Source organism: Mesoplodon mirus, assembly GCF_964341445.2.
Source record: "Mesoplodon mirus genome assembly, chromosome: 2".
In the NCBI taxonomy this organism is placed as follows: domain Eukaryota; kingdom Metazoa; phylum Chordata; class Mammalia; order Artiodactyla; family Ziphiidae; genus Mesoplodon; species Mesoplodon mirus.
In genome coordinates this window covers 195,093,149-195,121,025 of record NC_138977.1, presented here as the reverse complement: position 1 = coordinate 195,121,025, position 27,877 = coordinate 195,093,149, and the positions used below count along the sequence as shown (strand labels likewise).

Here is a 27,877-nt window from a genome sequence, read left to right as displayed (position 1 = left end):
CAGATCTTATATACAATTTTAAAGAATTCACAGATCCTCTGAAGCTCACCTGTGGACTGTCCTGAGAAGTCATAAGTCTCAAGTTAAAAAGCTTTGTATAAATGGTTTATAATTTCATTCTGATCTATGTTTTTATTGTAGCAACTAAAATCTTTTCTGAGAGTAAAACACATACGTATATATTAAAGATGGATGAGCTGTGTATATTAACCATCTATACTGATTAGCCAAATATTAGTTTCAGTTACCCTTTCCATTCTCGTAACAGGCTGTTAATGATTCCCTTTAATACTGTCTTCTGAATGTCTTGAGGCTGTAGGCAAAAGAAAATCATGAAATAATTAGGATTAGCTATTTAGGTGACTTTTATATGTTAATTATATTTACAGATCTGTTTCAATAGTTAAAACCAGACTTGATGACCAAGGACTACCACTTAATGGTAGTCTCAATTTCACATCTGAGAGATTATAATGAGAATGCTCCCTGGGATGTGCACTGTACAACCTGCACAAATATACATAGTGGCTGTTTGATGACTACCATCAGTTTTATATAACAGTGAAAACAGAAAAAGAAAAACAATTTCACTTTCTCTGGATTGACAGGGTAAAATCATGAACATAAATCTAAGAATAGCATGTTTAACAATATAAAATGACTGCATATATTTTGGACATATTTAGTCCTACCAATACCATGTTATAATTAGCACTTAAGCCCACAATTCATTATTAAGTACAACCAAATTATGTTCAATAAAAAAATAACAAGATAAAGATTTTTTGTTATAGGATCTGAAAAAGGTACTAAATAACATTTTTTATAGTTTAATAATTCAAATACTAAAAAAACTTAATTACTACCAAACATGTCCCATAAGAATTAATGAAAACACATCTAGATGGTGCTTTTAGCTCATAAGAAGTAATGACTAAAACCTTCATTAACTAGAAGCTCCAAACAGTCATCAAAATTTCTCTGTCATGTTGTTATATGAAAGGGGAAAACGTCAAGAAAACAAGCGTATATCATGGATTTATTTAAAAAAAACCACAATCATCACTTCTAAGACATGTCTGTCAGCACTCATTCAGCCTAGCACCTTTCTTAATATACTTATTTAATACATCATTCCTTTCTCCTCCTCTGCTTGCAGTGACCCTTCACACCCAGAAGGCAAACAGCGCCCCAGAGCAATGGAAGCCTGCAGGAGAAAAATCACACAAATGTGCTGACTAGACACACTGAGTTTATGTCACAAATCTCAAAAGGACACTCAACACCACTGACAGTCTTTCAACATTTCCCTAGTTCATCTACTTCCCTGGTCTCCATGACAACTATTTCAAAGCTTTTTCTCATTCCTCAAACCTCCAACACCTCCTTCCCATCATCACTCTCAGCTTTGATCTTGCCACACACTTTAGAGAGAAAACAGATGCACCCAAATGAGAACAGATTCATCTTGCCACTATTATTCTAATCATTTACCTGCACTACAACTGACCAAGCCCAACCCCCTCACTTGAGCCCTATGCTCCATCCTCTCTCACCTTGTCAAGGACCTGGTTATTCAGTTTTCTTCTATCTCCCCCATATCATCCATTTCTTCCACACTACTAGGTCGTTCCCATCAGTAGAACACTACATCCTAATACCATCTGCACGGATGTGTCTCTGCATTTTCACTCTGCTCCACCCTGGTCTATGCCCTAAGAGGCTGACTACTAAGGACTACATCAACCAGACTCCTTTGCCTTTTTTTGCCTTCTGGTTGGATTCAGCCATAGGGAACACTGACAGAAGAGGGAAGAGAGGAAAGTTGGGGTATTTATTCCCTCAACGCCCTCCCTGCAAGGTCACCATGGGCTGGCTATGCCCCTCATCTCCTGTAAGGCAGCCCTCTCCCCGACAGCTCATCTCCAGATTCACTCTACTGTACTACTCCTGAGGGCCTCCCTTGTTCTGCTAACACTTTTGTAAACAGTCCTCTCCTCTCCAGGTTACCAGTTAGAGTGTGTCATCTGTTTCCTGCCAGGACCCTGGCTAATATATTGCTCATGCTAAAAACCTTTCATTTGGACCCATGTACTCTTTCAGCTAACCCTTCATTTCTCTGCTTCCCTTCACAGCAAAACTCTCCAAGAGCTGTCCGTATTCACTATCCCTACTTACTCTCCTCTCATGGTCCCTTCAACCCATTCCAAGTAGGCTTTGTTTCCACAACTTCACGGAAACGGCTCTTATTAGTCAGTCATCAATTATTCACCTTATCAAAGACAGTGCTCAATTCTCTGTCCAAATCTTACTAAATCTCTCAGCAGCATTTGACAAGATTATTACCTCCTTGAAACACCTTTTTCTCTCTGCTGATGGCTGAGCCCTATCCATCTAATTAAATGGCAATACCATCCACTCAGTTTCCTTCTTCCCTCAAGTCCCACATCCAATCTACAGAAGTATGTTTAGCTCTGTTCCATAATATACTCAGAGTCTGAATATGTCTCACTAGTTCCACTGCCAAAACCCTAGTCCAAACACTGACCCTCGTTTAGGTTTCGGCAATGCCTTCCTAACTCCTTTCTCTTGCCCCACTATAGATCATCCTCCACATAACATCCAGAGAGATCTTTCTAAACTATAAATCAGGTCCGTCATCCCTTTGTTCCCAGCTTAAAATCTTTCAAGGACTTTCAATTATAATTACAATGAAATTCAAACTCACATGGCCATAGAGAGCCCCCAGATCAGGAGAATCAACATATCCTGGAGCTTGTTAGAAACACAAATTTTGGGGCTCTATCCTAGACCTACTGAATACTGAGAAGCCTTTTCTGTGATTCTGATACATGCTAAAATTTGAGAACCACTGATCTACAGATTCAATGTAATTCCAATACAACCAAATAATTTACCTCCTTTTGCTGAGTCAGTAAAGCATGATTTTTATCTTAGCAAGCCTTTCTAAATAAGGGCTGAACGTAAAAGTATTTTCTGCTGAATTGTCATTTAATTAGAAAAATATAAGAATAAAATAATCTAACTCTCTGAGAATTTCAACTAAATTTACCAAAAATTATATCAGAGTTTCTCATGTAATTATGTTACAAGGTGAGTTTTACAATATTTGTCTGGCTGCTTTTAAAATACAGAAGAGTCAAACAATTATGCTATTTGCATGTGTTCATAAATAATACTTACAGTATTAAGTAAGGCATCATATACAGCATTCACAAATTTAGCATTAATCCCAGAGTCTTCGATAGTATTAAACGAGGCAGAGGCATCTTTCTGCAAATTCAATTAAAGAACCAAGTGTATATAACATTTTAAGAACTAATCTAAGTAATATCTGTACCATAACTATTCCTACATAATTTCTAATATTCCTAGTATGATGATAAAAAAGGACTGTGAGGGCAAAATTGCTAAAAATAGAAATAAATATATAAGGGTTATTTTAATTACTTTCTTTTTTCAAACTGAAAGAATGGAGTCAAACATTAACATTAGTACAAATAAAAACAATCTTTAAGATATCACTTAAGTAATATTTATTTGTGATACATACAATTTCAGAATTAATACCTATTTATGTTTGCTTAAACAGCTGCTTAAGCCAATACTGGGTAGAAAAAGAGGTTAATTTATAGTATCTTTCTTTGGAAAATTTAAACTAAAAGTGAAAAATGTGCTTTATGTATTATTACCTTAAATGCAGCATTTAGTTCTGGGAAAGAATCAAACATTGTGAGATAAAAATCATGTACTGTTTTCCAATCTCCTGATGACTTAGCTTTTTCTACATCTTCCCTAAAATAAAAACATTTATTAGCCATAACAGATAAAAATGTTATTCAGATAAAATAGTATTAATTCTTTGTAGATAAATGTCACCCAACATGCAACTTGAAATAATGAAGCTGAATACAGAAATATGTTCCAGTTAAAGTAAAGGTAGCTTATGAATTTATAATTCTTAATTGGATTAAGATATTAATCCAGCTTCAACTTCCCCATTTATTTATTTATTTATTTATTTATTTATTTATTTATTTTTTAGTTAGGAGTATTTTATTTATTATCATTATTTTTTTTTGTGGTACGCAGGCCTCTTACGGTGGGGTCTCTCCCGTTGCGGAGCACAGGCTCCGGACGCGCAGGCTCAGCGGCCATGGCTCACGGGCCCAGCTGCTCCGCGGCATGTGGGATCTTCCGAGATCGGGGCACGAACCCGTGTCCCCTGCATTGTCAGGCGGATTCTCAACCACTGCGCCACCAGGGAAGCCCTCCCATTTGCTTTTTAAAAAGTTAATTTTTGACATGCTCCTTACAATGATCACTCTTCCTTTCCTTCACTTCATAGCGAACTTTCTTGACAGATTTTGTTTACATTCTGTCCCTACTTTCTCATTCCCACTTAGTCCTTCAAGTCTCCATTTGGGTTTTTTAGTAGTTTTTACTACTAACATGGCTTTTATGATTTATATGTCACATAGTAGATGAAATCTCATTTTTTAAAAAGGACATGTTCTATTATTTTATTACCACCTTTACCTCCTCTGGACTGTTTTTCTTTATTTTAATTAATTAATTTATTTATTTTTGGCTGTGTTGGGTCTTCGTTGCTGCACATGGGCTTTCTCTAGTTGTGGTGAGCAGGGGCTACTCTTCGTTGTGGTGTGCGGGCTTCTCACTGTGGTGGCTTCTCTTGTTGTGGAGCATGGGCTCTAGAAGCATGGGGTTCAGTAGTTGTGGCATGTGGGCTCAGTAGTTGTGGCTCATGGGCTCTAAAGCGCAGGCTCAGTAGCTGTGGCACATGGGCTTAGTTGCTCCACGGCATGTGGGATCTTCCCGGACCAGGGCTCAAACCCGTGTCCCCTGCATTGGCAGGCAGATTCTTAACCACTGTGCCACCAGGGAAGTCTCTCTTGCCTGTTTTGACTCATTTTCTCTTATTTAGTGTCTTTTGCTGCAACATTATCTATCCCTTACTGGTTAATTATATGTTTGTTTTCACCTTCAACTTGAGACATCTAGTCTTCTGTGTCTTCACTCTTGGCTAATACCTTATAATGAGCCACAAGTTCAATTAATTTCTCACACAAAAATATTAAATTATGTAAAGCGCTGACATGCAGATGACTATGTGTCTACATGTAACAATGAGTCGAAACTTACAGAAAGTCTTTCATAGTTTTGGGCTGAACGGGAAGGATGGGTTCTGGAAGAACTGGGGGCTTCATTTCAGATGACAAAGCATCTGTTGAGATGCGCTGTTTCTGTCTAACATCAAGGCAAATTGGTGGTAGGTCTCTCACTGTGAAGGATAAAAAAGCTTTCAATGTAATTAATCATAATTTTTATCCAAATTATAAAATGCCAGGCTAACTCAACATGAACAGAGAACAATGGATTAGTTTGTATTGCATTCCCTTGGGATCATATAACAGAAAAACCCAGCACACTGAAGGGCACTTACTGGAGGGTCTGTTGCCACCTACCCAACTTCACCCATAGCAGATAAATTAGGCTGTATCTGATATTAAAAGTAATCTATTGATACAATACAGAGTTTTTCTTTCATCGCCTCCCTTCCCATAAATTTTCTTTCAGGGATTATTTCAGTGAGACTAGATGTTTTTAGTGTTTATTAGCTTTTGAATACACTTGCCCCTTGAATGATGTGGAGTTTGGGCACTGATCCCCCATGTAACTTTACAGTTGGCCCTCCACATCTGCGGTTCAGCATCTGTGGATTCAACCAAACACAGATGCTGTAGTACTATACTATGTATTTATTGAAATTTATTGAAAAAATCAGCACATTAAGTGGATCCACCCAATTCAAAGCCATGTTGTTCAACGGTCAATTGTGTATGTAAATCATTTATTTACATCCTCTGCAATTCTTTATTGGAGTTTTAGCATTTTATCATCAATTTGCACGAACATTTTATGTATTTTTCTTTTTTCCCAAATATCTGCCAGTTCATCGTTTGCCTTTTTGCTGCATTTTATAATCTTATAATTGTAAAATAAAACAAACACACAAAAATCTCACAAAACAAATGTATGGCTTAATGAATTACTATAAGGCAAACACCTCTGAAACCACTAACCAGTCAAGGAATAGTGCTACCAACCCCTTCTTTTTCTGCCTATTCTAATTTTAATTTCTCTCAGTTTCTTTTTATCTCTTTCCTCATTTCTTTTTAAAATTTTAAATACTTCCTTCTTCTCCTCTTCTACTTCTCTTAAGGCATTATCTGTTACATTTGTTTGCTTTTGTGTTCCTTCTAGTTTATTTCTAAAATTAAAAAAAAATCTAATTATTTCCTTTATTGTCACCTCATTTTTCATTGTTTGCAATTCTGATTTATGGCATTCTTTCAAGTGTCATACCATTTTCTTAATGAACTTTAGCTCATTTTGAAATAGTATTTTATCTATTTTTGTGGGCATGTGTTTCTGATGTGCTCCCATTGTTCAAGTGGCTGTTATTCTGTTTCTTATTCTTTTTTATTACAATTTTGTAATTAAAAATTATAGAATTTGACCTTGTTTCTTTTCTGTAGCCAATTTTATTTGAAATTAATTTTCCCAAACTTTCAGAAGGAGGTGTAGCTCCCCCTTTTTTTGTTTTTATGTAGAACTCAAATACATGGTAGCTTCTTTCTGGGATTTCCAGGCCCTGTTTCCCTCCTCCACTTTTATTCAGGTGATCTCTGTCTTTAATCTTTATTGTCCCAGTGCTGCTCAAATTTGATTCTGATCTCAGAATGCACCCCCCCCCCCGCCCCCCTGCCTGGAAGGGATCCCTAGTTTGGAGAATTCACAGGGGTTACCTGCTCCCTTCAGATCTCAGCATGGGCCCTCTGCATTCACCTGCTCTTGGCAAAACCCCTCCCAGTTTCAGCTTTTGTTCTCAAACTGGGCTCCTGAGCTTTCCAATGAATACCTGTTGCTTCTTTTTTTTTTTTTTTAACATCTTTATTGGAGTACAATTGCTTTACAATGGTGTGTTAGTTTCTGCTTTATAAAAAGGGAATCAGTTATACATATACATGTTCCCATATCTCTTCCCTCTTGCATCCCCCTCCCTCCCACCCTCCCTATCCTACCCCTCTAGGTGGTCACAAACCACTGAGCTGATCTCCCTATGCTATGTGGCTGCTTCCCACTAGCTATCTATTTTACGTTTGGTACTGTATATATGTCCATGCCACTCTCTCACTTTGTCATAGCTTACCCTTCCCCCTCCCCATATCCTCAAGTCCATTCTCTAGTAGGTCTGTGTCTTTATTCCTGTCTTACCACTAGGTTCTTCATGACCTTTTTTTTTTCTTAGATTCCATATATATGTGTTAGCATATGGTATTTGTTTTTCTCTTTCTGACTTACTTAAATCTTTATGACAGACTCCAGGTCCATCCCCTTCACTACAAATAACTCAATTTCATTTCTTTTTATGGCTGAGTAATATTCCATTATATATATGTGTCACATCTTCTTTATCCATTCATCCGATGATGGACACTTAGGTTGCTTCCATGTCCTGGCTATTGTAAATAGAGCTGCAATGAACATTTCGGTACATGACTCTTTTTGAATTATGGTTTTCGCAGTGTATATGCCCAGTAGTGAGATTGCTGGGTCGTATGGTAGTTCTATTTGTATTTTTTTTTTTTTTAACGGTACATGGACCTCTCACTGTTGTGGCCTCTGCCGTTGTGGAGCTCAGGCTCCGGACACGCAGACTTAGCGGCCATGGCTCATGGGCCCAGCTGCTCCGTGGCATGTGGGATCTTCCTGGACCGGGGCACGAACCCGTGTCCCCTGCATCAGCAGGCGGACTCTCAACCCCTGCGCCACCAGGGAAGTCGCTATTTGTAGTTTTTTAAGGGACCTCCATACTGTTCTCCATAGTGGCTGTACCAATTTACATTCCCACCAGCAGTGCAAGAGTGTTCCCTTTTCTCCACACCCTCTCCAGCATTTATTGTTTCTAGATTTTTTGATGATGGCAATTCTGACCGGTGTGAGATGATATCTCATTGTAGTTTTGATTTGCATTTCTCTAATGATTAATGATGCTGATCATTCTTTCATGTGTTTGTTGGCAATCTGTATATCTTCTTTGGAGAAATGTCTATTTAGGTCTTCTGCCCATTTTTGGATTGGGTTGTTTGTTTTTTTATTATTGAGCTGCATGAGCTGCTTGTAAATTTTGGAGATTAATCCTTTGTCAGTTGCTTCATTTGCAAATATTTTCTCCCATTCTGAGGGTTGTCTTTTGGTCTTGTTTATGGTTTCCTTTGCTGTGCAAAAGCTTTTAAGTTTCATTAGGTCCCATTTGTTTATTTTTGTTTTATTCCCATTTCTCTAGGAGGTGGGTCAAAAAGGATCTTGCTGTGATTTATGTCATAGAGTGTTCTGCCTATGTTTTCCTGTAAGAGATTGATAGTTTCTGGCCTTAAATTTAAGTCTTTAATCCATTTTGAGCTTATTTTTGCGGATGGTGTTAGGGAGTGTTCTAATCTCATACTTTTACATGTACCTGTCCAGCTTTCCCAGCACTTATTGAAGAGGCTGTCGCAGATGACATGATACTCTACAAAGAGAATCCTAAAGATGCTAACAGAAAACTACTAGAGCTAATAAATGAATTTGGTAAAGCAGCAGGATACAAAATTAATGCACAGAAATCTCTGGCATTCCTATACACTAATGATGAAATATCTGACAGTGAAATTAAGAAAACACTCCCAATTACCACTGCAACAAAAAGAATAAAATATCTAGGAATAAACCTACCTACGGAGACAAAAGACCTGTATACAGAAAATTATAAGACACTGATGAAAGAAAATAAAGATGATACAAACAGATGGAGAGATATACCATGCTCTTGGATTGGAAGAATCAACATTGTGAAAATGACTCTACTATCCAAAGCAATCTACAGATTCAATGCAATACCTATCAAACTACCACTGGCATTTTTCACAGAACTAGAACAAAAAATTTCACAATTTGTATGGAAACACAAAAGACCCTGAAGAGCCAAAGCAATCTTGAGAATGAAAAATGGAGCTGGAGGAGTCAGGCTCCCTGACTTCAGACTATACTACAAAGCTACAGTAATCAAGACAGTATGGTACTGGCACAAAAACAGAAATATAGATCAATGGAGCAGGATAGAAAGCCCAGAGATAAACCCACGCACATATGGTCACCTTATCTTTGATAAAGGAGGCAAGAATATACAGTGGAGAAAAGACAGCCTCTTCAATAAGTGGTGCTGGGAAAACTGGACAGGTACATGTTGCTTATTCTTAAGCTCTCTTGTTCTCAGGTCCATCAAACAGCCCAGATGCTTTCTTCTGCTTACACCATGGAGATCTTCTGATTTTGGTGATCTCTCCTGCTATCTTTTGGGGCTTATGGGAACATCTTATGAGCTAATTCTGTGGTAAATGATGTCCATGATGTTTAATTCTGCTATACAGGTGGTGTGCATGTTTCATTGGGGATTCAGGGAGATTAAAAAACAATGCTGCTTCTGCTGCTACCTTCACAAAATCTTTTGCCTTTTAATTTTATTTCTGAAAACAGAAAAGTATTTAAATAATACTTGTAATACTTGTATTAGTTAATTTTATCAACCTATTCCTTTAGTATTTTTTATGATTAGTAAGCCAAGCCTTCCCTCTCTAGAGATCAGATAACTATGTATCTATTTTAATTTGTTTTCTTCATTGTAGCACTTGTGAAGGATACACTTACCACATTGCCTGGCAAAGAGTAAATGCTCAATAAATGCTCCCTATCATTTCTAGAATTTATTTTATTATACAAGAGGTAGTACAATATAAAATATAAGTATTTTTTCCTAAATGGCCCATTTCAGAATATCGTTTATGAAAGTATGTCATTGCACAATGTTTTTTGATACTCTTATCATATATTAAGTTCTTTTATATACTGGGGTCTATTATTGGGCTATGCATATGATTTCACTGACCTGTTTATTATTGTACCAAATAATTTCAATTACTATAGTTTAATAATATCTAGCAATACCTGGTAAGGTAGTAGGCTTAGTGAGAGACGGTTGGTGGCTGGGACAAGAGCGGTGGTAGTAGAACTGATGAGAAATGGTTGGATTTGTGACATATTCTGCGTAGAGAATTAATAGGATATGCTGTTGGAAGGTATACTCGCAGAAAGGTAGAAATGCCAGAATCTGTTAAAATAGAGATGAGCCAAAGATGACTGATAATTCAGCCTGACCAACTGGGTGAACGGTGAGACCATTTACTGAAATAGAGAACAACAGAACACTAGAGAAAGTTTTTTGGCATGGGGCAGTTGGGCTGCGGGAGGAGTCAAAAGTTTTCTTTTGGCCCCATTAAAGGTAAGATGCTCATGAGATATCCAAATGCAGATGTTGAGTAGATATGAATCTTTTTTAAAAATTTTTTAAAATTTTTTTGCTTTATAACAAATTTAATCAGTTATACATATACATATGTTCCCATATCGCCTCCCTTTTGCGTCTCCCTCCCGCCCTCCCTACCCCACCCCTCCAGGCGGTCACAAAGCACCAAGCTGATCTCCCTGTGCTATGCGGCTGCTTCCCACTAGCTATATACCTTACGTTTGGCAGTCTATATATGTCCATGCCGCTCTTTCACTTTGTCATAGCTTACCCTTCCCCCTCCCCATATGCTCAAGTTCAATCTCTAGTAGGTCTGTGACTTTACTCCTGTCTTACCCCTATGTTCTTCATGACATTTTTTTTCTTAAATTCCATATATATGTGTCAGCATACAGTATTTGTCTTTCTCTTTCTGACTTACTTCACTCTGTATGACAGACTCTAGGTCCATCCACCTCATTACAAATAGCTCAATTTCATTTCTTTTTATGGCTGAGTAATACTCCATTGTATATATGTGCCACATCTTCTTTACCCATTCATCCGATGATGGACACTTAGGTTGTTTCCATCTCTGGGCTATTGTAAATAGGGCTGCTATGAACATTTTGTTACATGTCTCTTTTTGAATTATGGTTTTCTCAGGGTATATGCCCAGTAGTGGGATTGCTGGGTCATATGGTAGTTCTATTTGTAGTTTTTTAAGGAACCTCCATACCGTTCTCCATAGTGGCTGTACCAATTCACATTCCCACCAGCAGTGCAAGAGTGTTCCCTTTTTTCCACACCCTCTCCAGCATTTATTGTTTCTAGATTTTCTGATGATGGCCATTCTGACTGGTTTGAGATGATATCTCATTGTAGTTTTGATTTGCATTTCTCTAATGAGTAAAGATGTTGAGCATCCTTTCATGTGTTTGTTGGCAGTCTGTATATCTTCTGTGGAGAAATGTCTATTTAGGTCTTCTGCCCATTTTTGGATTGGGTTGTTTGTTTTTTTGTTATGGAGCTGCATGAGCTGCTTATAAATTTTGGAGATTAATCCTTTGTCAGTTGCTTCATTTGCAAATATTTTCTCCCATTCTGAGGGTTGTCTTTGGGTCTTGTTTATGGTTTCCTTTGCTGTGCAAAAGCTTTGAAGTTTCAGTAGGTCCCATTTGTTTATTTTTGTCTTTATTCCCATTTCTCTAGGAGGTGGGTCAAAAAGGATCTTGCTGTGATTTATGTCATAGAGTGTTCTGCCTATGTTTTCCTGTAAGAGTTTGATAGTGTCTGGCCTTACATTTAGGTCTTTAATCCATTTTGAGCTTATTTTTGTGTATGGTGTTAGGGAGTGATCTAATCTCATACTTTTACATGTCCCTGTCCAGTTTTCCCAGCACCACTTATTGAAGAGACTGTCCTTTCTCCACTGTACATTCCTGCCTCCTTTATCAGAGATAAGGTGACCATATGTCCGTGGGTTTATCTCTGGGCTTTCTATCCTGTTCCATTGATCTATCTTTCTGTTTTTGTGCCAGTACCATACTGTCTTGAATACTGTAGCTTTGTAGTATAGTCTGAAGTCAGGGAGCCTGATTCCTCCAGCTCCATTTTTCGTTCTCAAGATTGCTTTGGCTATTCGGGGTCTTTTGTGTTTCCATATAAATTGTGAAATTTTTTGTTCTAGTTCTGTGAAAAATGCCAGTGGTAGTTTGATAGGGATTGCATTGAATCTGTAGATTGCTTTGGGTAGTAGAGTCATTTTCACAATGTTGATTCTTCCAATCCAAGAACATGGTACATCTCTCCATCTATTTGTATCATCTTTAATTTCTTTCATCAGTGTCTTATAATTTTCTGCATACAGGTCTTTTGTCTCCTTAGGTAGGTTTATTCCTAGATATTTTATTCTTTTTGTTGCAATGGTAAATGGGAGTGTTTCCTTGAGTTCACTTTCAGATTTTTCATCATTAGTATATAGGAATGCCAGAGATTTCTGTGCATTAATTTTGTATCCTGCAACTTTACCAAATTCATTGATTAGCTCTAGTAGTTTTCTGGTAGCATCTTTAGGATTCTCTATGTATAGTATCATGTCATGTGCAAACAGTGACAGCTTTACTTCTTCTTTTCCAATTTGGATTCCTTTTATTTCCTTTTCTTCTCTGATTGCTGTGGCTAAAACTTCCAAAACTATGTTGAATAAGAGTGGTGAGAGTGGGCAACCTTGTCTTGTTCCTGATCTTAGTGGAAATGGTTTCAGTTTTTCACCATTGAGGATGATGCTGGCTGTGGGTTTGTCATATATGGCCTTAATTATGTTGAGGAAAGTTCCCTCTATGCCTACTTTCTGCAGGGTTTTTATCATAAATGGGTGTTGAATTTTGTCGAAAGCTTTCTCTGCATCTATTGAGATGATCATACGGTTTTTCTCCTTCAATTTGTTAATATGGTGTATCACGTTGATTGATTTGTGTATATTGAAGAATCCTTGCATTCCTGGAATAAACCCCACTTGATCATGGTGTAGGATCCTTTTAATGTGCTGTTGGATTCTGTTTGCTAGTATTTTGTTGAGGATTTTTGCATCTATGTTCATCAGTGATATTGGCCTGTAGTTTTCGTTCTTTGTGACATCCTTGTCTGGTTTTGGTATCAAGGTGATGGTGGCCTCGTAGAATGAGTTTGGGAGTGTTCCTCCCTCTGCTATATTTTGGAAGAGTTTGAGAAGGATAGGTGTTAGCTCTTCTCTAAATGCTTGATAGAATTCGGCTGTGAAGCCATCTGGTCCTGGGCTTTTGTTTGTTGGAAGATTTTAAATCACAGTTTCAATTTCAGTGCTTGTGATTGGTCTGTTCATATTTTCTATTTCTTCCTGATTCAGTCTTGGCAGGTTGTGCATTTCTAAGAATTTGTCCATTTCTTCCAGGTTGTCCATTTTATTGGCATAGAGTTGTGTGTAGTAATCTCTCATGATCTTTTGTATTTCTGCAGTGTCAGTTGTTACTTCTCCTTTTTCATTTCTAATTCTATTGAGTCTTCTCTCTTTTTTTCTTGATGAGTCTGGCTAATGGTTTATCAATTTTGTTTATCTTCTCAAAGAACCAGCTTTTAGTTTTATTGATCTTTGCTATCGTTTCCTTCATTTCTTTTTCATTTATTTCTGATCTGATTTTTATGATTTCTTTCCTTCTGCTAACTTTGGGATGTTTTGGTTCTTCTTTCTCTAATTGCTTTAGGTGCAAGGTTAGGTTGTTTATTCGAGATGTTTCCTGTTTCTTAAGGTGGGATTGTATTGCTATAAACTTCCCTCTTAGAACTGCTTTTGCTGCATCCCATAGGTTTTGGGTCGTCGTGTCTCCATTGTCATTTGTTTCTAGGTATTTTTTAATTTCCTCTTTGATTTCTTCAGTGATCACTTCGTTATTAAGTAGTGTATTGTTTAGCCTCCATGTGTTTGTATTTTTCCCAGCTCTTTTCCTGTAATTGATATCTAGTCTCATAGCACTGTGGTCGGAAAAGATACTTGATACAATTTCAATTTTCTTAAATTTACCAAGGCTTGATTTGTGACCCAAGATATGATCTATCCTGGAGAATGTTCCATGAGCACTTGAGAAAAATGTGTATTCTGTTGTGTTTGGATGGAATGTCCTATAAATATCAATTAAGTCCATCTTGTTTAATGTATCATTTAAAGCTTGTGTTTCCTTATTTATTTTCATTTTGGATGATCTGTCCATTGGTGAAAGTGGGGTGTTAAGGTCCCCTACTATGATTGTGTTACTGTCGATTTCTCCTTTTATGGCTGTTAGTATTAGCCTTATGTATTGAGGTGCTCCTATGTTGGGTGCATAAATATTTACAATTGTTATATCTTCTTCTTGGATCGATCCCTTGATCATTATGTAGTGTCCTTCTTTGTCTCTTGTAGTAGTCTTTATTTTAAAGTCTATTTTGTCTGATATGAGAATTGCTACTCCAGCTTTCTTTTGGTTTCCATTTGCATGGAATATCTTTTTCCATCCCCTTACTTTCAGTCTGTATGTGTCTCTAGGTCTGAAGTGGGTCTCTTGTAGACAGCATATATATGGGTCTTGTTTTTGTATCCATTCAGCCAATCTGTGTCTTTTGGTGGGAGCATTTAGTCCATTTACATTTAAGGTAATTATCGATATGTATGTTCCTATTCCCATTTTCTTAATTGTTTTGGGTTCGTTATTGTAGGTCTTTTCCTTCTGTTGTGTTTCTTGCCTAGAGAAGTTCCTTTAGCATTTGTTGTAAAGCTGGTTTGGTGGTGCTGAACTCTCTCAGCTTTTGATTGTCTGTAAACGTTTTAATTTTAATTTCTCCATCAAATCTGAATGAGATCCTTGCTGGGTAGAGTAATCTTGGCTGCAGGTTTTTCTCCTTCATCACTTTAATTGTGTCCTGCCACTCCCTTCTGGCTTGTAGAGTTTCTGCTGAGAGATCAGCTGTTAACCTGATGCGGATTCCCTTGTGTGTTATTTGTTGTTTTTCCCTTGCTGCTTTTAATATGATTTCTTTGTGTTTAATTTTTGACAGTTTGATTAATATGTATCTTGGCATATTTCTCCTTGGATTTATTCTGTATGGGACTCTCTGTGCCTCCTGGACTTGATTAACTATTTCCTTTCCCATATTAGGGAAGTTTTCAACTATAATCTCTTCAAATATTTTCTCAGTCCCTTTCTTTTTCTCTTCTTCTTCTGGAACCCCTATAATTCGAATGTTGGTGCATTTAATGTTGTCCCAGAGGTCTCTGAGACTGTCCTCTGTTCTTTTCATTCTTTTTTCTTTATTTTGCTCTGCAGCAGTTATTTCCACTATTTTATCTTCCACCTCACTTATCCGTTCTTCTGCCTCAGTTATTCTGCTATTGATCCCATCTAGAGTATTTTTCATTTCATTTATTGTGTTTTTAATTGATGCTTGATTCATCTTTAGTTCTTCTAGGTCCTTGTTAACTGTTTCTTGCATTTTGTCTATTCTATTTACAAGATTTTGGATCTTGGAAATAGAATCTTGGATCATCTTTACTATCATTATTCTGAATTCTTTTTCAGGTAGACTGCCTATTACCTCTTCATTTGTTAGGTCTGGTGGGTTTTTATCTTGCTCCTTCTCCTGCTGTGTGTTTTTCTGTCTTCTCATTTTGCTTATGTTACTGTGTTTGGGGTCTCCTTTTTGCAGGCTGCAGGTTCGTAGTTCCCGTTGTTTTTGGTGTCTGTCCCCAGTGGCTAAGGTTGGTTTAGTGGGTTGTGTAGGCTTCCTGGTGGAGGGGACTAGTGCCTGTGTTCTGGTGGATGAGGCTGGATCTTGTCTTTCTGGTGGGCAGGTCCACGTCTGGTGGTGTGTTTTGGGGGTGCCTGAAGACTTTTTATGATTTTAGGCCACCTCTCTGCTAATGGGTGGCGTTGTGTTCCTGTCTTGCTAGTTGTTTGGCATAGGGTGTCCAGCACTGTAGCTTGCTGGTCGTTGAGTGAAGCTGGGTGCTGGTGTTGAGATGGAGATCTCTGGAAGATTTTCACTGTTTGATATTATGTGGAGCTGGGAGGTCTCTTGTGGACCAGTGTCCTGAAGTTGGCTCTCCCACCTCAGAGGCACAGCACTGACTCCTGGCTCCTCAATTTGGGATGACTTGTTGTCTATTCATGTATTCCACAGATGCAGGGTACAACAAGTTGATTGTGGAGCTTTAATCCGCTGCTTCTGAGGCTGCTGGGAGAGGTTTCCCTTTCTCTTCTTTGTTCTCACAGCTCCTGGGTCTCAGCTTTGGATTTGGCCCCGCCTCTGCGTGTAGGTCGCTGGAGGGCGTCTGTTCTTCGCTCAGACAGGACAGGGTTAAAGGAGCAGCCTCTTCGGGGACTCTGGCTTACTCAGGCCGGGCGGGAGGGAGGGGCACGGAGTGCGGGGCGAGCTTGCAGCGGCAGAGGTCGGCGTGCTCCAGCCCGAGGCGCGCCGTGCGTTCTCCCAGGGAAGCCGCCCCTGGATCCCGGGACCCCGGCAGTGGCGGGCTGCACAGGCTCCCGGAAGGGCGGTGTGGACAGTGACCTGCGCTCGCACACAGGCTTCTTGGCGGCGGCAGCAGCAGCCCCAGCGTCCCACGTCCGTCACTGGGCTCCACGCTTTCAGCCGCGACTCGTGCCCATCTGTGGAGCCCCTTTAAGCAGCGCTCTTAATCCCCTCTCCTCGCGCACCAGGAAACCAAGAGGGAAGAAAAAGTCTCTTGCCTCTTCGGCAGCTCCAGAGTTTTCCCGGACTCCCTCCCGGCTAGCTGTGGCACATTAGCCCCCTTCAGGCTGAGTTCTCGCCGCCAGCCCCAGTCCTCTCCCTGCGCTCTGATTGAAGCCCGAGCCTCAGCTTCCAGCGCCGCCCACCCCGGCGGGTGAGCAGACAAGCCTCTCGGGCTGGTGAGTGCCGCTCGGCACCGATCCTCTGTGCGGGAATCTCTCCGCTTTGCCCTACCCAGTATGTGGGGAGTTTCTTGCCTTTTGGCAGGTCTGGGGTCTTCTGCCAGCGTTCAGTAGGTGTTCTGTAGGAGTTGTTCCACGTGTAGCTGTATGATATGAATCTTGAGTTCAGGGGAGTGTGAAGGTTTATAGTTCACAGTTAAAATGCTCGATTAATGAGATTCCTAAGGAGAGTGTAAATAGAGAAGAAGCCTGAGAACTGAGTTCTGGGGACTGAGCCCTGGAGCAATCCAACACTGGAAGCTAACTAATTCTCCCCCTTTTTTTTCAGAGTGAAAATATTAAAGGCTTGACTTTTGTTTTGAATACAGCTCTAGTCTTATCTCATAATTTATCATGCAGTATTCTCATAGTTCTCATAGTTGCTATTTTCTAAACCTGTAAGTTCAGTTTTAATTTTTTTAATGTAGAAATTAAAGAATCTATTAAAAATTTTTTTTTAGCCAGTATGCTTAAATTTCTATTATTAATTCTAGTTTTGTGGCATTGCGGTCAAGGAATATAAACTTAACAATTCCTCATATGAATAATTTATTGAAAACAACTCTGTCCATATATTATGAAATTTTGTTTTTAAAAAATTTATATTCTATTTGAAGGGGACAAAGTGAGTTAACTACAGCAAACATCATAATTAATGGAGAAATATTATAAACATTCTCTTTTAAATAAGGACTGGAATAACATGGGAATAAAGGTACTATCAGCACATTTATTCAACACTGTGCTGGAGGTCCTAGCATGTATAAAGACAGAAAAGAGATTTTAAAGACTCAGGATTAGAAAGGAAGATAAAACACTGTCGTTTTCAAATGATTTGATTATAAACACAGTCAAATCCAAAAAAATCTACAATTAGAAATAATACAGGAGTTTAGCAAGGTTGATGGATTAAAAAATCAATATATAACAGTCAACTGCATTTGTAAACACCAGCAACAAACAACTAGAAAATACAATTTTTAAAAATTTGTAGAACTACTGAAAATTAAGTACTAATAAACAAATTGTAAATCTCTGTAGAGAAAATACTAAAACATTGTTGAGAGATTGAAAAAAAGATCTAAACAAATAGAAAGCAATACCATGTTTATGGCTAGAAATGCTGACGATCATAAAGAAGACAATTTTTCTTAATTGTTCTTCAGAGTCAATGCAATTCAATAAAAATCCCAGCAATATTTTGGAACTTGCTGATTCTAAAAGTCATAGAACTGATTCTGAAAGTCATATGGAAGACCAAGTGCACAAGAATAGCTAAAGCATTTCTAAAGAAACACGAGTAAGAAGTGGGGACCTTTCTCTACCAGATATCAAAAATTTTGAGCTTATAGTAACTAAGGCAGTGTTTTACTGACACAGGATTAGATAAGTTGACCAGTGGACTAGAGAACCCAGAATCATATCCATCCACACATGAAAGTTCAATATATGAAATATATGGCAGATCATTGGAAGAAAGAAAGGATTTGAAAATATGGTTAACCACATGGGGAAAAAATGAAGTTGGATTCCTATCTCATACCTTAAAAACTAGGAATAGGAAAATCCTTCTGATTTGGGGACAGAGAAGTTTCTTTAAGAGAAACTAAAAAGTGCAACTATAAAAAAACATACATTTTTGACTATGTTAAAATTAAAAACTTCTGATCATCAAAGATATCTTGAATTAAAAATATAAGTTAGAAGTTGGAGGGAAAATCTGAAACACATACAACAAAGGATGAGCACCAAGAATAGAGAGATATTTCCTCAAAATCATTGAGAAAAAGAGGAAAAAATCCAATAGAATAATGTGCAGAAGAATCAAACAGGCATTCTAGAGAAAGAAACACATATACCATACACACATCAAAAGACATTCAGTCTCATTAGTGATTAAGAAAATGCAAATAAAGAACATGAGACACAATCTTATATCCACTCAACTGGCAAGAATTAAAAAGTATGATACTGTTAGAGAGGATGTAGATTAATTTGATATTTCACGTATTGCTGGTAGGTGTATTAACTTCCACAAACACTTTAAAAAACTGAAAAGAAGTTTGGCATTATCTTATAATCATTTCCAGCAATTCACTCCTAAACACATGTCCAAGAGAAATTTTGCATAAGTACATCAGAAGACATATACAAGAATATTCACAAAAGTATTGTTTCAGGAAAAAAAATCTGAAAATAATCCAATTATCCATTATTCAGAGAATTGAATACATTGTGGTATATTTAGACAACACAGTATTTACACAGCATTCAGTGGAAATAAACTATGACACTATAATATGTTATATTATACTATTTCATATCCCTATTATTAAAATAAAGCAACCAATAGAGCTCTGAATGGACCAAGGTCAGTGTCATGAACCAGAATTGTGATTAATCAAATTCTGTACATCTGAGGATCAAAAACCTGTTTTTCCCTAAACTTCTAGAGTTACCATACTTAATTTTATAATTAAACTTTTTAAATTTTGAGATAACTGTAGAATCCCATGTAGTTGTAAGAAACAATACAGAGACATCCCATGTACCCCTGACACAGTCAGATATAGAACATTTCATCACCGTGTTGCCCTCATGGTGTCCTTTACAGCCACACTTACTTCCCCCTGCCTCCACCTTGCTTAATCCCTGGCAACAACTAATCTGTTCTTTCATGTCTATAATGTTGTCATTTCAAAAGTGCTGTATAAACAGAATCATATATATGTAACCTTTTGGGATTGGCTTTCTTTTACTCAGCATAATTCTCCAGAGATTCATTCAGGTTGTTGCATGTATGAACAGTTTATTCCTTTTCATTGCTGAGCAGTAATCCATGGCATGGGTGTACTACAGCTTATTTAACCATTCACCCATTGAAGGACATCTGTTTGGAGTTACTATGAGTAAAGCTGCTATAAACATTCGTGTATAGGTTCTTGGGTGAACTTTCATTTCTCTGAGATAAATGCCCAGGAGGGCAATTGCTGGGTTAAATGGTCATTGCATGTTTAGTTTTTTAAGAAGAGCTGGAGGAATCATGTTCCCTGACTTCAGACTATACTACGAAGTTACAGTAATAACAGTATGGTACTGGCACAAAAACAGACACATACATCAATGGAACACGATAGAAAGCCCAGAAATAAACCCACACACTTATGGTCAATTAATCTACAACAAAGCAGGTAAGAATATACAATTCTTATTGTATATTCAAGAGAAAAGAGATATACAAGAGAATATACAAGAGAATATATATATACAAGAGAAATTGTATATACAATATACAAGAGAAAAGACATATTGTATATACAGTATACAAGAGAAAATACAAGACATATTGTATATACAATATACAAGAGAAAAGACAGTCTATTCACTAAGTGGTGCTGGGAAAACTGGGAAAGCTAAATGTAGAAGAATGAAATTGGAACATTCTCTAACACCATATACAAAAATAAACTCAAAATGGATTAAAGACCTAGGTATAAGACTGGATACTGTAAAACTCCTAGAGGAGAACATAGGCAGAACACTCTCTGACATAAATCACAGCAATATTTCTTTGGGTCTGTCTCCTAGAGTAATGGAAATAAAAACAAAAATAAACAAATGGGACCTAAAAGCTTAAACACTTTTGCACAGCAAAGGAAACCATAATATGAAAAGACAGCCTATGAAATGGGAGAAAATATTTGCAAGCAATGCGACAGACAAGGGATTAATTTCCAAAATATACAAACAGCTCACACAGTTTAATATAAAAAAAACAAACAACCCAATCAAAAAATGGGCAGAAGACCTAAATAGACATTTCTCCAAAGAAGCCATACAGATGGGCAACAGGCACATGCAAAGATGCTCAGTATCACTAATTACTAGAGAAATGCAAATCAAAACCACAATGAGGTATCACCTCACACCACTCATAATGGCCATCACCAAAAAGTCAGATTTTACAATTTTTTCATTTTATGAATTGTGCTTTTGGTGTCAAGACTAAGAACTCTTTTCTAGCCCTAGATCCTGAAGATTGTCTCCTATTGTTTTGGTTTTTTTCCCTAAGTGTTTTAGGGTTTTACATTTAAGTCAGTTATCCATTTTCAGTTAATATTTGTATAAGGTGTGAGATCTGGGTCGATATTTATACATGTCCAATTACTCCAGTACCAATTGTTGAAAAGGCTATCTTTCTTCTATTGAATTGCTTTTGCTCCTTTGTCAAATTGTAACTGGGCATATTTACATGGGTCTATTTCTGGGCTCTCTATTCCACTGATCCCTGTATTTATCCCTCCAGTAATACCTCACAGTCTTGATTACTTGTAGCTATATAGTAAATCTTGAAATCAGGTAGACTAATTTCTCCCACTTCATTCTTTTTCAAAATTGTTTTTCTAGTTCCTCTGCCTTTCCACATAAATTTGAGAATAATCTTGTCTATAGCTGCTAAAAAAAAGAAAAGAAAAGGTTTACGGGATTTTGATACAAATTATGTTAAATTTGTATATCAATTTGGGGAGAATTGGCATCTTTACTACATCGAGTCTTCCCATCCCTGAACACAGTATGTCTCTCCACTTATTTAAGTCTTTTAAAATTTCTTTCATTAGCAATGTGTAATTCTTAGCATATAAGTCTTGTAATGCTTGCTAGATTTATATTTAAGTATTTTATTTTTTAATGTGATTATAAATGATATATATTTTAAATTTCAGGGCACATGTATTTATTGCTAACATAAACACAATTGGTTTTTGTATGTTACATCCTTCAACTTACTAAACTCGTCTATTAGTCCTAGGAGTTTTGTTGTTGAAAACAAAACTTGGGATTTTTTTCTTGGGATTTTTTTATGTAGATAATTATGTCATCTGCAAATAGGGACAGTTTTATTACTTACTTTCTGATCTGGATGGCTCTTCTTTTTCTTGCCTTATTTTTCTGACTAGAACTTCCAATGCTATGTTGAATAAGGGTGGTGAGAACAGACATTTTTTTGCATTGTTCCCAATCTTAAAAGGAGAAAGCATTTAGTCTTTCACCATTAAGTAAAATGTTAGCTGTACATTTTTTATAGATGCTCTTTACCAAGTTAAGGAAGATCTCCTCTCTTCCTATTTTTTGAGACTTTCTTTTTGTTTTATTTTTTTTTTACCATGAATGGGGTGTTGAATTTTGTCAAATGCTTTTGATATAATCACGTGATTTGTATTATTAGACTGTTAATATAGTAAATTACATTGATTGATTTTCAAATATGGAAACAGTTTGCATTTCTGGAATAAACTCCACTTGATCATGGTGTATAATTGTTTTTATATATTGCTGAATTCTATTTGCTAATATTTTGTTAAAGATTGGTCTATAATTTTTTTTTACTATGTTTGTTTAGTTTTGGTGTTGGAGTAACATCAGTTTCATAAAATGAAATGGGAAGTGTTCTCTCATTATCTACTTTGGGAAGAGACTGGATAAAATTGGTGTTAATTCTTTTCTGAACATTTGGTAGAATTCTCCAGTAAAACTATTGGGAGCTGATTTCTTTTTTAAGAGTTTTAAAATTATGAATTCAATTTCTTTAATATTTATAGGGCTATTCAAACTATATACTTCATACTGGATGAGTTGTGGTAGTTTGTATTTTCTTGAGGAATTGGTCAATTTCATGTAGGTTGTCAAATTTATGCAGAGTTGTTTGTGGCATCCCCCACCCACCCTTTTTACTGCCTGTGGGGTCTGTTGTGATATCCCATTTCATTTGTGATCTTGATGAGCTATGTCTTCTTTTTGTCAATTTCATGACAGAGGTTTGTCAATTTTATTCATTTGTTAAAAAAAACCCCAGCTCTTTGCTTCACTGATTTTTCTCTTTTCTCTTTGTTACTGATTTTTTGTTCTTATCTTTATATTTCCTCCCTTCAGTTTGTTTTGGGTTTATTTTGATCTTCTTTTTCTAGGTTCTTAAAGTGGGAGCTTAGATGTTGGTATTGAAACTTTCCCTTTTACCTAATGCATGCATTGATTGCTATATATTTCCCCTTTACAAACTGCTTTAGAAGTATTTTGATATGCTGTATTTTAATCTTCATTCAGCTCCATTCGTTTTTTTAAATTTCCCTAGAGACTTCCTCCTTAACCCATGGGTTATTTAGAAGTATGTTGTTTGGTTTCCAGGTGTTTGGAGATTTTCCTTTTATTTTCTGTTATTGATTTCTAATTTGATGCAACTGTGGTCAGAGAACATATTCTGCATTATTTCAATTTTTGAAAATTATTGAGATTTGTTTTATGGTCCAGGATGTGGTCAGTGTTGGTACACGTTCTGTGGGCACTTGAAAGGCATGTGTATTCTACTGTTGTTGGGTGGAACACAAATGTCTATTAGATCTTGTTGGTTGATGATGCTGTTGAGCTGCATCTTCTATATTCTATATCTTTGCTGATTTTTCTGTCTAGGTCTATCAAATCCACAGTTACAGTTAGAGGCGTCAACACCCAATTGTGGATTTTTCTGTTTCTCCTTTCAGTTCTACCAGTTTTTGCTCTATATATTTTATAACTCTATTGTTTGGTATGTACACATTTATGATTGCTGTATCTTCTTGATGATCATCCTTTTTATCACTACATAATATATCTCTGTCTCTAGTAATTTTCTTTGTTCTAAGTCTACTTTATCTGATATTAATATAGCCATTACTGTATACCTTTTTCCATCCTTTCACTTTCAACCTGCCTATATTGCTATATTTGAATTGAGTTTCTTGTAGACAGCATATAGTTGGGGCATGTTTTTAACCTACTCTGCCAATCTCTATTAATTGATGTATTTAGACCATTTACATTTAATATAATTATTGATATGTTAGGGCTTAAGTTCTACCATTTAATATTTTTGTTTTCTATTTGGTCATTCTTATTTTTCCTGCCTCCCTGTGAGTTACTTGAACATTTTTTAGAATTCCATTTTGATTTATCTGTAGCATTACCGAAAGGTTGCTCTAGATGTTACATTATATACACATAACTTATTTTAGTCTACGGTGTCATCATTTTACCAGTTGGAGTAAAGTGTAGAAATTGTACCTGCTTTTACATCTCTTTACACTTCTGTTTATAATTATCTTAAGTATTTACTTACATACATTTAGAACCATACCAGTGTTATAATGTTTGTTTCCATTGTCAACCATAATTTAGAAAACACAAAAGGAAAAGGAAGGTCTATTGTACTACCTAGTTTTTGCTCATCATGTTATTTCTTTTTCTTGATGTTCAAGGTTCCTTCTTTTATTGTTTCTTTTCTGTTTAGGGAACCTCTTCGTGCACTCTTTTAGACCATCTACTGGCAACAAATTCTGTTTGTTTTCTTCCGTCTGAGAATGTCTTGATATCCTCTGCATTCCTGAAAAACATTTTCACCAGGTGTAGGATTCTGGGCTGGCAGTTCTCCCAGCCACTTCCTTCTGGCCTCCATGGTTACTGATTAGAAATCTGCTGTTATTTGAAAGGTTTTCCCCTAGCAGTAAAGGTATCCTGTTTCTCTGGCTGCTTTTAAACATTTTGTTGCTGTTGTCTTTAGTTTTCAGAGGTCTAATTATGATATGACTTGATGAGGATTTCTTTGGGTTTACCCTGTATGGGATTTGCTCAGCTTCTTGAACCTATAGGTTCATGTCTCTTGCCAAGTATGGGAAGCTTTCAATTATTTTTTGAGTACTTTTTCAGCCTACCCTCTTCTTCCTCTCCTTCTAAGACTCCAATGACAAGAATGTAATGTCTTTTATATATACTACCAAACGTAAAATAGATAGCTAGTGGGAAGCAGCTGCATAGCACAGGGAGATCAGCTTGGTGCTTTGTGACCACCTAGAGGGGTGGGATACAGAGGGTGGGAGGGAGACACAAGAGGGAGGAGATATGGGGATATATGTATATGTATAGCTGATTCACTTTGTTATAAAGCAGAAACTAACACACCACTGTAAAGCAATTATACTCCAATAAAGGTGTTAAAAAAAAAGAATGTAATGTCTTTTGTTATAGTCCCACAGGTCTCTGAGATGATTCTTTTTTTCTTTCCAGTCTATTTTCTCTTTATTATTCAGACTGGGTAATTTCCATTGTTCTATATTCCAGCTTTTTAATTCCTGTCTCTTCCATTCTGCTGCTGAGCCTATCCTTTAAGCATTTTACTTTGGTTACTGTATTTTGTCAAGTATTAATACTTCCAAACCAATAGAATAGATTAATATTCTATAGATTCTAAATTCTACAATAATGAAATGTAATTCCATTAATTCCATTCTAATGTAATCAGAATATATTTTCTACTAAGCAAACAGAATCACCAATCATCACAGAAGTAACACAGCTATAAGGTCCTCCTTCCTTCTTTATTCACTCTCCCAATCAAGCAGCTAACTTTGGATCTATCACTGACTTCAAATTTTATTAGTGTTAAGAGTATCTTTTTTTTTAATTTAATTTTATTTTTGGCTGCATTGGGTCTTCGTTGCTGTGTGCAGGCTTTCTCTAGTTGCGGCGAGCCGGGGCTACTCTTTTGTTGTGGTGCGCACACCTCTCATTACGGTGGCTTCTCTTGTTGCAGAGCACGGGCTCTAGGTGCACGGGCTTCAGTAGTTGTGGCATGCAGGCTCAGTAGTTGTGGCTTGTGGGCTCTACAGCGGAGGCTCAGTAGTTGTGGCGCATGGGCTTAGTTCCTCCGTGGCATGTGGGTTCTTCCCGGACCAGGGATCAAACCCGTGTCCCCTGCATTGGCAGGCGGATTCTTAACAACTGTGCCACCAGGGAAGTCCCAAGAGTATCTTTTAAAATAACCTTTCACATTAGAAGATAGTACAGAGATGCCAATTTCTTATACTCAACAGCAACGGTTTTCAAACTTTACTGTTTATCAGAATCACCTGAAGACCTTGTTGAACTAAAACAAAGACTACTAGGCCCTCTCAAAGTTTGTGATTCAGTAGGTCTGGGGTGGGGCCCAAGAATCTGCATTTCTAACATGCAAGTCTGAGGATCACACTGAGAAATATTATTCAGTGGTTTAAGGAGAGAACAATGATGCCGACAACATAAAACAGATGATTAAATTTCTTTAATTTAGTTCTATAACTGAGTTTTAAACCCTTTATTAAATATGGAAATAACTAATTTCTAACAATTTGTACTTTAAGCACAAATTGGACAGAAGTTCAATTTATTTGTGAGTAAAATTTGGTATCTGTAAATTATTTGTTATGGGTTATGTTTGGCAATCATTATTAAAGGGAAAGAATGTTGCAGAAAAGAACCTCTCTCCAACATCAGTCTTTTATTATTATATTTTGAGGCTCCTCTTCAGTTTCTCTTCCTCTTCACCAGGCTTACCCTTTCCTACCACTTCCTGCACACCTTTCTCAACCTGGCTATAAACACCCACTATTAGAAACAAACAAACTCATGCATATATAAATTAACTTATTCACTCATAGAGCATATATACACATTTTTATACCCACTCATTTTTATTAATACCATACTGAGGTGGAAGAGTGAAATTTTATTTAGTAAGAGAACTGGATTTTGGCAAAGACTAAGAGTGGGGAGATTCTTACATAAGAGAAATTGCAATGCCAAAGCCGAGAGGATTATAGGGTGAGGTTAGAATTAGAGGCCTAGATGGAATTTATTTTTAGTTTGGAAGGTAACTTGGACTGAAGAGTAATGCAGAATGCTAACGTACTATGTTAATGGGACTTCAGTCAGAAAGAAAGGCAGAATCCTTTGCTCACATTAGTGAATGAAAGCCAATCTACAGGATGTGACATTCAGCTATTAAGAAAGGAAGAATAACAGCTCACAGCTGCTCTCATGTCCCCGAATATCAAGGCATTGTTTCCAGAGACAGGCTTTCAGCCTGTTCTCGCAGATGGTTATTAAAATCTAATTCAAAAGAGAAAATCAATAACTGTGGTGATGAAGGATTAATTAAATCTCAAACCGACATTATAAATAGAACAGGCAGATCTTTATTCTATCATATGCAGCTTTCTTTGCAATACAGAATATCGTAATACACTGAAAAAAGTCAAAATATATTTACCAGTGAACCTGTCATTTAGGTTTCATTCAGCCAATACTTGGGACTACTCTGTGCTAAACTGATAAACGGTAATCATTCTCCCTTTCTTTTAATATAGTGTTGCCAATTTTAGTTGGTTGCTTAGAAACATTAAGTAAAACACTTAATGCAATGCAAGAAGAATAAGGGTTATGGTGGGGGCTGGTAGTGTATTTTTAAAAATGTGAAGATCATAATATAACGATATATATGGGTGTGAGATTATTAGCCAAATTTTACCAGCTCACTGTTTTCAAGAAGCTAGTGCAGGTTGACTCTGGTTGGAGACGAGTAATATGTAGCTTTCCACAGCTGCACCACCAGGATGAAGACTGACACTGTAAACTGGTCATATGATTAGGAGACTGAAGACAGTTCCTGGTCGGCCAGCACAGGTAGCAAGAGCAGCATCAAAGGGAACAAGAGTCTCTATGTAGGTTAGCTGTCCAACAGGAGGAACCTGGGTCTCTGTTCCTTAACCCCCTACTGCTGGAGAGGAAACACTGATATAAAGGTTTGCTGCTGGTGACACACTGTTGCAAAATGCTATACCCTAAGTGTCATCCCAAATAATTTGTAATTAAATAAGTAGTAAGTAATGGAAAAAGCACCAGCCTTGGAAGTAAGGCCCTAGGTCCTGTTGCTGGCTAGGTTACTAACTTTCATAACTGTGGACAAGTCAGTGAAACTCCTTGGGCCTCAGCTGTGACATTATAAAATGAAACAGATGGCCTAAGTCTGTTGTTCCCAAGGCTCCTAAGAACTTCAAGGGCCACCTCAGGGGAATGGTGCTGTGTCAACGTGTCTACTCAGGGAAGCTCAGCTTTTCTCTGCTTAATA

General features: G+C 37.1%; 1 protein-coding gene across 4 annotated transcripts in view; it reads right to left on the bottom strand.

Moving 5' to 3' along the window:
* The window catches only part of HECTD2 (HECT domain E3 ubiquitin protein ligase 2), an 87,660-nt gene that overhangs the window by 35,702 nt on the left and 24,081 nt on the right, over positions 1 to 27,877 (bottom strand). For 2 of the 4 annotated variants that reach the window (XM_082639244.1, XM_082639246.1), the window contains exons 3-7: positions 10,090 to 10,185; positions 5,185 to 5,323; positions 3,714 to 3,816; positions 3,205 to 3,294; positions 249 to 313 (exon numbers count right to left, since the gene is read on the bottom strand). In XM_082639244.1, the coding sequence (XP_082495370.1) occupies positions 249 to 313; positions 3,205 to 3,294; positions 3,714 to 3,816; positions 5,185 to 5,323; positions 10,090 to 10,185 (493 nt within the window). Of the gene's footprint in view, positions 1 to 248; positions 314 to 3,204; positions 3,295 to 3,713; positions 3,817 to 5,184; positions 5,324 to 10,089; positions 10,253 to 27,877 lie in introns of all 4 variants that reach the window. The other 2 variants (XM_082639247.1, XM_082639245.1) reach the window with 2 other exon arrangements.